This window comes from Pocillopora verrucosa, chromosome 14 (assembly GCF_036669915.1).
Source record: "Pocillopora verrucosa isolate sample1 chromosome 14, ASM3666991v2, whole genome shotgun sequence".
NCBI classification, from domain to species: Eukaryota; Metazoa; Cnidaria; class Anthozoa; order Scleractinia; family Pocilloporidae; genus Pocillopora; species Pocillopora verrucosa.
Genome location: NC_089325.1, coordinates 14,041,722 through 14,056,234, shown reverse-complemented (window position 1 = coordinate 14,056,234; position 14,513 = coordinate 14,041,722). Strand labels below are relative to the sequence as shown.

At 38.4% G+C, this 14,513-nt stretch overlaps 1 protein-coding gene and 1 pseudogene across 5 annotated transcripts in view; both read left to right on the top strand.

Moving 5' to 3' along the window:
• The window catches only part of LOC131783075 (tolloid-like protein 2), an 18,432-nt gene extending 8,904 nt beyond the window's left edge, over nt 1-9,528 (top strand). For all 5 annotated transcript variants that reach the window (XM_066160892.1, XM_066160891.1, XM_066160895.1 and 2 more), the window contains exons 5-10: nt 32-52; nt 746-943; nt 1,671-1,844; nt 7,589-7,849; nt 8,523-8,683; nt 8,934-9,528. In XM_066160892.1, coding sequence (XP_066016989.1) covers nt 32-52; nt 746-943; nt 1,671-1,844; nt 7,589-7,849; nt 8,523-8,671 — 803 coding nt within the window. In that variant the 3' untranslated portion in view covers nt 8,672-8,683; nt 8,934-9,528. The remainder of the gene's footprint in view (nt 1-31; nt 53-745; nt 944-1,670; nt 1,845-7,588; nt 7,850-8,522; nt 8,684-8,933) is intronic.
• On the top strand, nt 2,453-6,512 carry LOC136277953 (uncharacterized; annotated as a pseudogene).
• Nucleotides 9,529-14,513: the final 4,985 nt, after the last annotated feature.

The window sequence follows — 14,513 nt, the reverse complement described above, 5'->3', positions numbered from 1 at the left end:
CTGACATACCACTGTTTTATGAGATTCACAGGTCGTCAAAGTGGTGTAGGAGGTATGCAATCAAAGCTGTCAAAAAAATAATAAACAGTTCTGTTTGCATTTATTTCACTGTGTGCATGCTACACGAACTCTATTAATCACCTGGTTTTATTTATTTATCAATATATGCGTGATCTCTACATTATGATTTACTGGTACTTGTGAGTAATGCTCTTGATAACAAGACTTACATATGAAAATTAAGGGTCTATTGTTTTATTTTTATTTTACCTAAGATAGCTCCATTTCATCCTAGTTTTATTGAGTGCCTTAAAGCAAACCACATATAGTTAGTAGGTCATCTGCTCAAAAAAAGTATATATATATATATATATATATAGATATGTATATATTTATCACTGTATACACCTACAAATACAGAGACAGGTTTTTCTTGGGTTGTTTTTTTGTTTGTTGTACCATAAGTTTAGTCTTTTTTTCCTAAAAGAGACGCTGGCTCAGAGGTGATTACCAATAACTATTTAGAGAGGGGCTGTGGAGCAGCTAAATGTCATGGCCTTTGCCTGTGATATAATTGTTATACTGCAATTACATGTATCAACAACAACTGCAAATTAATCATCTTAAAAATAGTCAAGTGCTGCGTTTTTAGCGTGAGCTAATACAAACAGTCCCAGTATAACATCACTAGAATGATAGTTATAGAGTTTGATTTGTAATATTTTTTGTCTCTTTTCTGAAAAAGGGGAATGTTCCTCAACAAAGACCCTCACTGCAACATCTGGTGTGATTAGCTCTCCAAATTGGCCCCAGGACTATCCCAACTACAGAGACTGTTACTGGAATATTGAGGTTGGAAACAAGAGGAGCATTAAAATAGCTTTCATGGACTTTCATTTGGAATATGATTTCTTATGTGACGATGACAAACTCAAAGTTAAAGGTGGGAGGAATTTCAGGGCTCTTTAATAACGATCCAATTAACAAACAGATTCAATGTTGATGTGAGTCTTTGCTACAGTAGTAGATCATAGAAGACATCAAAATGTGATAAGAACGAAAAAGTAGCAGGAGAAGTGCAGCAAAGTGTGTCATTGATTTTCTGAACACATTTTGATGTCTTTTGTGATCTTTTATTGTGCAGGCCCCCCGCAACATCGAATCTATTTGTTTTATAATTAAAAGACAAAACATTGCCAATGGTGACACTGTCTTTGTGTTTGTTCTCCAATAGTTCATGAGTAAGAACCAATCAAAATGTATGTTTAATTCAGCTTATTATATAATTTTAATTGTTATTTCAATGCAGTGCCACAGTCATGAAGTCATACAACTTGTATACTTGTATGCCTCTGATTCTTTTATTTGAACACATCAGAATGAGTCCTCAGCACTTAACATTTGTAACCTAACTCACTAGATATTGTTGTTTCCGCATGTTTTAAAAACCCAAACTACATATTTAAGAGAACATGTTTTCACAAGTGTATCTTATGTAATAACCTCCAATATGTTTCATGGAAAATAAGGAAAAAGATCAGAGGAAAACATATGGGTTAAAGTAAATTGTTGTAGCCATTAATTAACTGTCATGGAAGTCAGAATTAACTGAAATAGGGGCAGTAAAATTTTAATTTTTCTCAAATTGTATTATGATTTTTTCCTTTAAGACGGAGATGATCATGAATCGTATGACAAGTCTGACACCCTCAAAGAGTCGAACTGTGGTGAACAAGACCCATTTTACTTAATGTCATCAAAGGAGAGAATTTGGATCAGATTCAAGTCAGACAGGTTCACTAACCACCGTGGGTTTGTTGCAGGCTACGTCATGTATGATAAAAGTTAGTACTGCGCAAATAGTCCTTGAAGGCTCTAAAGTATTTCCTGAATTGTTTGCTCTTTTTTACAAATACATTCAACTTTACGACATTTTATTGATAGTACAGTTGAAAAGTAATGTCGGCCAGGAAGTAATCCTCTCATTCAGGCTTCTCAAGAGGCTGATCAGTTTTGGAAAAAAAGGAACAGCAATTTCCAAGCAGTAATTATGTTGTTGACCATCGCTGTGCACTCGAATATAAAGTTTCAATACTTGCTATAACAAACTAAGAGTAGTGCTAGTACATGGTTCGCACGGGCCTGGAATACTCCTTCAAAAATGCTAGGCCCTTGAAAACTCCTTGCAAAAGATTTTCTCCTTGAAAACTCCTTGAATTTGAAGAAGCAGTGCTTGAATTTTATAAAAAAGTCCTTGAATACCTAAGAATACAGCAAAATAAGTTCATTTTGGCATTAAAAAGGTTGAAGAGATTGCGTTAGCATCTAACATCAGTTGAGAAACTCATTTATCATCTCAAAAACGGCGAAGCTTTTTATAGAAGGACAAATCAGTGTTTCTTATTCAAATCATCTAAGTAACCGCGCATTCAGTGGGGTTTCTCATCTTTGTTGTGCCGCCCCCCCTCTAAGCAATTGAAACCATGAGGGAAATGTTGCTCAAAGTGTGAAATTTATTCGTTTCTGGTCCTGTTTATTGTGTCTTAAATGAATTCAAAAGGTCAACTATTACAATCGGAATTTGGAACTTAATTCCAAGTACAAAGGCTGGTCGACTGCTTTTAAAGCTGACAGGAAAAAGGCCTTATGCAAATGTTTCGATCGAATGGTCGACATTTCAAACATGGGAGAGTCTGCGTTGAAATTTCACATGAAAAGTGAAGGGCACAAAAACAACAGTAGAATTGAAGGTGAACAGCCAATGACACTATCCTCATTCGGCTTTGTACCATGTGGAAATGGAATTTTAGCTGAAGCAGGAAAAGCAGAAGCATCGCAATCACAACAACAAGTTGTAATGACAATCCCTCTGCTGCCTCAAGACGATGCAACTCCAGGATCACAACCATCTATGAAAGGACATGTGACTAAGGATAATGTGCTTAAAGCCGTAACACTCTGGATACTGGAACTTATTACAAGTCACTATTCATTTAACTCGTCCAAGGACACTTCTCAACTCTTTTCAGCAATGTTCCCTGACAGTCAAATTGCTAGGAAATTTGCTTGTGGAGAGCAAAAAGCAGGGTATTGTTGTGTATTTGGTCTGGCTGAACACTTCAAAAAGCTGCTCCAAGACAGCTTCAGTAGACCTTTTGTTGTATTGTTTGATGAAAGACTGAACACAAAAATGCAGGAGAAGCAAATGGATGCCCATGTGAGGTTCTGGAATGATCAAACCAACTAAGTCACAACAAAATATTTCAACAGTGAATTTCTTGGTGAGTGTTGAGTCTTTAATTATGGACTAGGTAAAATATTGTTTCTTCTTTTACCTTGTGCGCTGATGTTTAGGTGCTTATGAAGGAGCTGATGAAAAATTTTATCGTTTACTGTTAATGTAGGCCATGGTACTGCTGTGTGTGCTGTGCGTGTGTACTGCTGACAACTTAATGGATCATTTCACCAAAAGTGTGTTAGTGGTTTGCAAGCTAAGAACATCATACAGGTCAGCACGGATGGTCCAAGTGTTAACTGGAAGTTTTATGGAGAATTAAAGAAGAAAGTTAACACTGACTATGGTACCACTCTCGTAAACAATAGGTCTTGTGGTGTGCATATACTGCACAACAGTTTTAAAAGAGGCATGGATGGTACTGGATGGCAAGTGTCTTCGTTTCTTTCCAGTTTGTACTATCTCTTTAAGGATGCTCCTGCCAGAAGAGAAGACTTCATCTCCATATCTGGCAGCCCTTTGATGCCATTGAAATTTGTCTCCTATAGATGGCTTGAGAATGTAACAGTTTGCCAAAGAGCGCTGATGCTTTGGGACAATGTAGCTGATTATGTTAAAGCTACAGAAGATTGAAGGGTAAACTGGCCCCAAAATAAATCATATGAAGTTGTCAAGGAGACCCATGAGACCCATGAGACCCATGCTTTGTAGCTAGGTACACTTCTTTAAGTGCATTGCAAATCAACTGCAGCTATTTCTTGCAAAGTATCAAACAAGAAAACCTACGCTACCATTTGTCAGTGATGATCTAGGTATGATCATTAGGTCTCTGATGAGGAGATTTATTAAAAGTGACATACTTCAAGATGCTAGTGATGAACAATTAGTGAAGATCAAAGTTGCTGACCAGAAGATTCATGTGAATAACAAGAGAATTGATGTTGGATTTGCTAGTGAAAAGTTGAAAGGCATTGGTAATTGCAAACCAAGTGAGAGGCAGGTTATAGAGTTTAGGATGGAAAGAAAAACTTTTTTCATTCAAGTCTTGGAGAAGATGTTGGAAAAGAGTCCAGCGTCCTATTCCCTTTTTCAGCATTTGTCATGTCTAAATCCAGTCAAAATTGCCTCAAACAAGGAAGCTTGTTCAGCAAAATTCAAGAAAGTCCTGAGATTGCTAGTTAATGCTAAAAGAGTTAAAGAGGAAGAATGTGACACTATCCTGCAACAGTTTGCTATTTTCTTGGACAGCATTCCAGTTTTTGGGTCAGAAAGATTTGCTAACTTCCAATCAGCGGAAGACAGATTGGATACTCTCTTCTTTGAATGTATGGCAAACGAGAGCTACAAGAGTCTTTTCAGTGTTGTAAAACTTATCCTAATTTTGTCACATGGTCAGGCAACAGTTGAGAGAGGTTTGAGTGTCAACAAAAAGGTAGAAGTTAAGAATATGAAGGAACATACTCTAGTGGCTCAAAGGATTGTTTGTGACCCTGTGAACAGTGTGGGAGGAGTATTGAAGACTGAACTGAGCAAGCCCTTGCTGCTGTTAGTCAAGATGTCAAGACAACGGTACGAGAAATACCTTGATCAAGAAAGGCAGAAGAAAAACTGAATCGGAACGGTAAAAAAGAAAGTGCGTGCTGGAAGAGATTGATGAAGTCAAAAAGAAAAAGAAGAGAATTAATGCTGAGATTAAGATTGTATGAAGCATGTAGTACCGGCGTGTTATTTTGGATGGAGTTAGAACTATTTTTCCCTTCCGGAAGATAAGCCACCATTGTTAAAGGGCATGTAAACCCAAAAATACATGTTTTTCTTATACTATGTAAAAAGTGGCGTAGAAAACGAATTTGAAATTAGTTTTGTCCAATTCGACTTATTTTAGGAGAAAATCGGCATTTTCAACTGAAATTCCATTTCCGGTAAAAACAATAGCGAGAGGTCGTGACGTAAGCGGTGGAACCAAAATATTGCGCAACACATATTCCCCAGTAGAACTGGTGTGGGAGTTCCTGTAAGTAGCGGTAGTTCGGAAGATGTTTTTTCAGAAGATAGCGACTCGAATGCCTTAAGCTTAGTACATGACAGCGCTGGGGATAATCCAGAATCTTCAGGAGAGTCTGGGCCACGTCCTTAACAATTTGAGCCGCGTAAGGTTCACCGAAGCGATCCGCACGAAGATAGTACAGAACATGTCGACAGCGATGCGACCGTCTCGGAAACTCAGACTGGTATTTAATTTACTTTGTGATTTATTTGTATTTAACATGAAAATGCAATAAAGCGAGGGTACAATCTAAAGGAATGCAACAGAATTTTTTTTAACTTGAGCTTCTGAAATTGTTTTATATAAGATTATCAAAGGTGCGAGTGTGGAACTTGTCAACCAATGCCGACAACTCATGAAAGCGTTTGTTGTAAGGAAATCGGGCAATTGTGGCAAAATGGCCTGAAACCCAGATAAGTTGTATCACTGAGCATCCAGGTTTTCAGTCAATTTGCCTCGATTTCTGGGTGCTGGAGACGGCCAAGTACGTGTACAGGCAGCAGCAAAGCACAGATAATCACACCGGAAACGACTAAGCTAAATATTTTCTGTTTCATCTGTTTTGTTACATTTTGAGATCGATTTACGTGAGTTGTTTCTGCCATTAATTTAATAATACAGTACTAGAGCTAGTTGTTTTTCGCTTCTTTCCTGGCAGGAAATTTCGCTAAATTGCCTACAGATAGCTTGTTCGTTGGTGTTGGGGATACTTCGGCAAACACTTTAGGGTCGTTGTGCTATCTTGTGCGGTAAACAATATCCTTCATCTCACAAGCATTTCCATCGATAAACAAGTTGTATCATGTACATTTACTTGTGTGGCCTTCATAATTATCCAACCCTGTTTGTGTTGGCTTCGATTTGAAATATTGAAAAGATAGTTTTGCAAGCTGAAATCAGGATCTTTTAAGTTGTACTCAAAATGATGAATATTGTCCTACTGACCTTTGAATGTATTTTCACTGCTGTGAAAACCGTGACACAAATTCTTCTGCTGTTTCTCTGCAGGGTTTCTCAAAGGAAGCGCCAAGCGGGGCTGCCTTGGATTTTCTTATAGAACATAAGGGTTGATTATGGGATCCTGTATAGAATTCTTTGTATCGAACCGACAAAATTCCAGATCACGTTATTACACACTGATATCAACGAATTCTCTTTCTTTGATACGTGTTTCGAATTCAGGCAAAGGTTCAGACATGTCAGTGTCTTTTACGGGCTCAGCGCTGACTCCCAAACAACTGGCTTCCCCATAATATTTCATTAGATGAGAAAAAAGATGTTTTTAGAGAACCAATAAAGCTATTGTTGTTTAATTAACGAAACGTTTTCATGTAAATCGATTTTGTACTTTCTCTGTTGACCTCTAACTTTTGAAGAGCTCAACTTCTTTCTCAGTTCGGTCGGCCACTTCCGAATCCTCGTCGTCTGCCGACTGTATGGGTCGTTTTTATACTTCCGAATAATTTGCTTCTGGTGAGGCCTGAATCGTCGGTACAGCACCAGGAAGAAAAATGACTGCTACAAACAACAGAACGTTCGAACGGCTCGACGAAATCGGCTATTTTCACTTGAACAAATTTCACAAATTGTCGCTTCAAATTTGCGTCATTTGGGAATATTTGCATTGTATGCCCAGTTTTGTTTGAATCAGTGCAAAACTGGACGACACAACGCTTCACCATTACGAAGAAATCGAATATACTGAAGCAAACTGTAAGTAAAAAAATCATGACGAGACCAGCAAACAACGGCTGTAGAAAAGACTCCTTCGTGCCTCACGCGATTATAAAACGAGACTTTGGAGGGTCCACCCGTGACGTCACAGGAAAGATGGCGCCATTTACGAATGTTTCGAATTTGGAAGAGCTTTTACAAAGTGAAAATGGACTTTTGAGAATAAACGAATGGTACCTTTGGTGTACTTGATATATTTACTAAACATCTATGTGAAAAGAAAATGAACGTTTTTGGGGTTTACATGCCCTTTAAGACCGAAACATCAAATGATAGACATAAACCAATCAGATATTTCGGGAAACAATCGGAGGATTGATATTACTGTGTGGTTTCAAATCTGAAGCCCTGCGTTCTTTTATTCGACTTTTCCTACGATGGTGTACTCATGATGTAGGATATTAAAATGAAACATGTTTTTGGGTTACAGGTGTTCAAAGCTTTGATTGAGAATAATTCTAACTGGCTATTGTGTTGCTATTCTGACCTTTCGGACTTCTTTAGGAGATCCTTAATTCTTCTTTCCACAGCTCGGCAAGTAAGAAAGTATATTTTTTTATTTTATTGAACAGCCTCCGTTAGCGCTAAAACTGTTGGCATTGTGATTGGCGTCTTGGTGGCAGTTGTTGTTCTGATTGCCATTGGTGTCTTCGTCTTCTACAAATATGTTCACCAAAAGAGAGTCAGGGCACGGGCGCCACAACAGATGGCTGTGGCATATACTACTGCCCAACCTCAGCAAGTGGCCATGTACCCTCCTTCTGCAGGGCCTCAGCAAGGTTACGCACCACCCCCCTACAATCAAGGGGCGGCAGCTCCTTACCCCACACAAGGTAAGTTGATTGAAACTGTTGGTCATCTCATTGTCAAGGTCCAACAGAGGAAGTCAAAGTCTAGATTGGGGATAAAGGATGGTTCAGGGTTGAGAGTCCTTGCTTTCCATCTCTGTGGTACAGGTTCAGTTCTTGAACCTAGGACGAAACGTAGGTTGAGTTTGTTATTAGTTCTCGTCCTTTCTGGGGGGGCGGGGGGGTCCTCTCTCCCAGCTTTCTGTTTTTCCCTCCTCCACAAGAAACCAACACTACAAATCCCAGGAGGATCTGTGAAACAATGCATAAATAGGCACCCTATGGAAGCGTCACTTCTTGAATCCAATTTATTTATCTATCATTTTTTAACTTTTTTTAAAATTTAGAATTGAAAAAAGTCCAATTGAGAGAACACTTGATTTCCCAACCTAGAACCTGTCTGATATTGAACTGTCCATTCCAAAGGCTACAATTGAGTAGGGCTACCAACACTGTAAAAGAAGGCAGACGTTGTTACATGAACTGAAAGTACAATCAATAAGTACAGAGAATTGATTTCATGCCTAAGTGAATACTTAAAAGCTTCCGAGAATCTTTGAAAGAGATGTGTATGCAGAACTTCTCTGCGCTGTAGATGATACACATCGTTCTCGGAGGGATGGGACCTTGAAACCGAAACTTTATGCTTGAATTGCAGAAAAATCTGGGGCATACCCTCCTTCAAGACAACCGTACCCACTTGAACCCCTCGGGGGTGAGGCAGCATACCTCCCCGGACAACCGGGCGGAGCACCTCCTTACCCCACTGGACAACCAGGTGGGGTGCCACCTTACCCTCCACAGTAATCAGCGCGTCAAGTAAGTGTATCCCACTCTTTGGAGAGGGTTTTTTTTTTTGCAGAAAATGATAGGTCTCCACTTGAGCATAATACTGACCTTGTAGCACTCAGATATTTTCTCTAGATAGAATAATCCCTATATTGCGCTTCTTGACATAATGACAGGAATATTACAGTGTATGCACCACGCTCGGCTGCATTATTTCGAAGAAATTTACAAAGCTCTAACAACTATGAACCCACTTTTCCTTTAATTTATTCTGTTGCAGTGTGACCATTGTGGATAGCTTTTGGAAATTTTTTTGCAGCTATTAATACGAGAAAAGTGAAGGAGAAAGATCACGATCGCCATCTTTTGCATAATTTTGTCATTTTGCCAGTTAATTCGTGTTATACATTGGAAAATAACTATATAAAGTAAGAAGTGTGAATTGAAAAAAAAAAGACAAGATCTGGTTTATAAAGTTAACGGTAACATTAACGAATATATTATTAATAATGAATATGGTAGTAGTGATTTTGTGATAAATTAAACTCCCTTTGTCGGATATAGAGCTAAAAGAGATTAGATAGAAGGCCCAGGGGGAGAGGTGAGTGGCCATAGAGTCAATCGACCTGTGCTATGAATATCAGTTTAATCAAAACGCTTCATCTTTTAAACAGCGTGCTTCAAATAAGGTGTTTCAAAGTCTATTTACAGTTCTAGTTAAAATTGGTCGAAGCACATGTATTTTCAAAAAATCCTGCAGTACCGCATGCTATTTATCGTGTATGTAACTAGCTTTTACTACCCTTGTGTCTTTTGTAGTAATAATTTGCTTAGAAAAATGTCGAAATATCCTGAATAAAGGCTATTCCAACCTGTGAAAGGGCTCTGAACTGTTTAGTCCCTCGTGAATTCGGCAGATGTAGAGCGCATGTACAAGGTAAGGTGATGCTAAAAACAACCTAACATGGTGAATGAAATTGAAACCGCCCCTAATTTCGATCGCATAGTTCGGCCGGTGAGTAGTCTTACATTTTTCCAGCCGTTTATGTCTTGGAACAATATTTTGGTTTTAGACCATCCAAGGACCTTTGGTGTAGCGACTGCTACAAAACATACTGCATGAGTGAGGAGAAGCTGATCATCTGATTGGCTGAATTGTCCACGTATCTGAATTTAACCATGCTTTGAATTCAGATACCATCGTTTGCATGTGTATTTGATTTTGTTATCTGGAATTGGAATGAATGATTTACGGAGGTAAGTTAATATGATGTGATCTACCAACGTCGAAAATATATCGAGTCGAAGGAACAGTTTTGGTCTCAGTCCGCATTTTTGTCAACAAAATAAACACATACCGCTTAAAAAGATGATAATACGGACTACGTGCAAAGCTGCTAATTGTTTCTCGAATGTTGCGCTTGTTAAATATTCAATAGTGACATCTCGGTTACATCTACATCTACTTTTATTACGTTGATAAAAAAGAGAAGACTATATGAAGGCTTGAAATTATATTACGACCGATTTTCATCAAGAAATGGGCCAGGAATATTCCAAGATAGTGCAAATAATAGTGAAAGCTGACCGCGGATAAGCGATTGTGTGACGCTCGGTCAGTTGTAAGATGATATGTTATCACATACCAGACGAAAAAACTCTTTAGATTCTCAGTCTGCATTTTTTACCCACTCTGCAGTCTGCAGTTTACATTTTGTACCTAGTCTACATTTAGTATCCGGTCTGCAGTCTGCAGTCTGCATTTTGTACTAACAGGTATCCGTGGTACCAATACAGTTTATTTTTGGTTACAGTTATTCACACAACACACACAATCTACCACAAAATACCTGTGTATGAGCTAATTTGACATTTTCGTTCTTTGCCGCGTTAATACTCTTCTTTCCTTCTGTAAGAATGCAGACACCAGTTACAATGCTTCAAGTAATCCACCCACCCCCCCAAAAATAACTATTGCATGCATAGTATGCCTATGTTTAGTCTACATATGTCGTGACATATTCGTCACGCATGGAATGTGTTTGTGATTACATTGAATCTGAGAAAAGCATTCGCAGAAATATATGTTATCTACCGGCCAAGGGTCGGTCCGTATGTTGAAAAACTGTGACCTCGGTCTTCAAAAAATGCTGCCTGAGGCCTACCGAGGTCACAAGGCAGCATTTTCAAGACCAAGGTCACAGTTTTTCACCTTACGGACCGAGCCTTACCCGGTAAATAACAATTTTTTTGGTAAACTTAACGAAATTTTTTCCGAAAGAACCCAAATGATGTAGGGCTGTAAATATGGCAAGATCGTCCATAAACTGAACAATTTTTGGCAAAATTTCCGCACAACCCCATACTTCATTATGCATCCATATATGAGGCTTTATTATTCAGTGTATCACCAATAAGATGTGCATGCATAATGAAGTATGGGGCTGTGCGGAAATTTTCCCAACTTTTGAGCGAGCAAAATAGAGGTGAGGGAAATTAAAGAGAGTTGCCTCACCGAAACATTTCCATTTTTGTAATTATTGATAAGGGTGATTTAAAATGCTTCCAAATAAACTTTGAAACATCATCTTAACAAGTATCTGTCACAATCTGACACCTGTTAATTAGAGAGCGGATGAGAAAAAAGAAAGCACATTTCTACTTTTGAAAAACAACGAAACTAGTTTGGTATGGACTGGCACGACAATGTTTTCTTTAAATACAGTCAATGATCTTACGGAAAGTATCATTCACTCTCATCGACGATTAATTAATGTACGAAGATTTAAGTAAATTCAAATTTTTTATTTTGAAATTGTAAGGGTCTGCTCGTTTGTTTGCTGCACTTGCGTGTGTAAGGGTGCGTTCCTTTAGAAGAATCCGGATCTGGATTTCTGATCTGTGACGTTCCTTTCGAGCAAATCCATTTTCAGATCAGTGGTCTATCAAATCCACTCTGGACAAGGATTCATCGGATCACTGATCTGCGTGATCTTAAGACGGGTCATTGGATTATTGGCAAGTAGTTAACAGGCGCTCCAAACAGCTGACTGTAGTTCTTGACATCCGAAAATGACTTAAGAGAGGATGTCAGCATCCATCGAACAAATTTGAAATATTGTGGCAAGTCACCCAAAATTCTTTTTCTCTCCTACTTTCATATTTTGTTGCCCAATATGTTCTAATAATTGTGGTGTAGTTTTTTGCGAAAATATTTTTTAGTTTTCGAGAAATAATTTTTTTCGTTCGACCGCTCAAATATGCAAATTTTCACCGTGAATATTACCCGAGTTGTGTGACCTCATGTATCGAATGTACTAGACCTACGGTATTTCTGTGAACATAATTCTTTGTTTTATCATCTAAACTTAATCCCCTGTCGTTATTGAGGCTGCCATGGAAATAATTATTTTTGGTGAATATTTTTGTCCGACATACTTTTCCCATGTCGAAAAGTAGCATCAAAGCAAAGACAGTTTTAACAATGACCGATATGACACAATCTACTGAGCTTCAAGCTTTTAAAAGACCAAAGGATGGTTAGAAAGTTACTGTAAAAATTTCCTTGTGTATTTGTGTTGTTCTATCTTGAGACGAACTCAAAGTCCGGCAAAATTTACTTGATAGCGACTATGAAATGTACATGGTGCGCCTACTTGTCGCCATTGTTAATTAGCACAAATCACTACAATTTGTAAAAAAGTCTAACATAACACTCTTACCTTTTTGTTATTCATGATTTTATTAGCCGCTTCGATTATTTTATTACGTCTGGGTATTACTTTTTGACAGGAACTCAGGTTTTGCGTTGTGTTTTCCCCTCCCTCATTTATATCATAAGCTAGTCACGCAAGACACAAGTGAATATTTACCATTATAAAGATTTTTATTTACGTTGAACTGAAAATATTAAAATATGTGCTTTCTTCACTAATCGTTGTTTCAGCGGCAGCGAAGCAGTTAAAAGCGGGTTGTTGCTTCAACGCTACTGAAAGTTTTAGTATTCAGACAGGCGAGCAAAGCGTGATGCTCTGGGAATAAAAACTTTTAGGGGCCTTTTACATGATATCCGAATGAGTTTTGTACAAGAACGATTTCATACCGGTTGCCACATAATAACCAGCGTAAAATTTATTCGAAATGAGTCATTTCTGAGTGAGTTTATTGGGGTTTTCATTACAGAACGAAAGACTCATTCTGGACGACCTTTTCTATCTGTACAATGTAAACGCGGCACGGCTCTCATGTTTGTATGAATCCTCTGTAGGAGCGAGGGAAGCACTGAAAAAGACAGAAAAGGACATAAGCACTTGTTTTTACAGGCTAATTGTTACCACTCCCACACGGATAAGAGTTAAGCACCTTTTATAATTTTATAGCGATAGATTTCGGAATTCCAGGCGCGCACCCCCGCCTTCTTATGTAAAAGGGTCCCCTGGGGATGCTAATACGTGCAGCACACTTGACATTTAGCAAGGACAAATTCTGATGTAATTTTGGCGAAGAGAAACATGTTTTGTCAGCGTCTAGTCGTTAGTGCGGAAGGGCACTTTACCACCGTGTGCATAATTACGCGTCCCCCATACGGCGGAAAGCTAAGCGAAAGTGTTCAGACGTTACTTCAGAAAACTCCGCCTCTGTCTGAATTTTTGGTAGCCTATTGACCAATTCCCAATCGAGACTTAACTCTGACGTCATGCGTAATTTTGCTCACGGTGGTAAGTAGCCTACTTACCGAAGCCAGATTGTATGAATTTTCCAGACATCTTGAATACTATCTGTGATACACGCTTGCTAATTCCCCTATCAGCTTTTGGAATCGACTTAACCCTACCTTTACCATTGCCGGAAATTTTTTTTGGCACCCTACATCTGCTATTGGAACTACGGTTCCACCCAACACCGAGATTTGATCTGTGAGTGGGGCAATTTGTAAAATCGTCGATATCTTTTGGCGTCTCGAAGATGCCGGCACGCGACAAAACCAGATCAACTTCATTTTCTGGATCTGAAAACTTGCAACTCTGCAAGTGACATGAAATGTCTTTTTAACAATCACGCAAGGGAACGACTAGGTCTTCTTGATAACTAAACCCACAAGTTCCACCAGCGAACAATTTAACTAAATAGCAAATCTCCATGTTAGCATTTAAGATGAGACGCTTATAAAACAGATCAGTTAACTAAATCAGTATGTAGCTTGTCAATCAAATTGACCACTGTAACCATACTTTGACTTCATCCGGCAAAGGAATCATTAATGGATCTGGACATTTTAGTTTTCCGAATGCAGCAATTCCTGAAAGTTTTTCTAGATGTCATGCAAAGAGGAAAAAAAACCCATCTCTTGGTATTTCGGAGGTTGATTCATCTCTGAGTTTCTGTGTCACGCTTGTCACGCAACTGATATAATAAGTTAGAGAGGATATATAAACTGGAACTCAAATCTGGCTAGAATGTGGTAGAGTGTAATTAACGTGATCATCGAAACAGCTGATAAAATCATAAATAGACAAGATAAGAGTGTTATGTTAGATTTTTTTACAAGTTGTAGTGATTTATGCCAGTCAACGGTGGCGACAAGTAGGCGCACCGTGTTTATTTCATAGTCGCTATCAAGTAAATTTTGCCGGACTTTGAGTTCGTCTCAAGATAGAACAACGCAAATACACAAGGAAATTTTTACAGTAACTTTCTAACCATCCTTTGGTCTTTTAAAAGCTTGAAGGTCAGTAAATTGTGTCGTATCGGTCATTGTTAAAACTGTCTTTGTTTTGATGCTACTTTTCGACATGGGAAAAGTATGTCGGACAAAAATATTCATCAAAAAATAAATATTTCCTTGGCAGCTTCAATAACG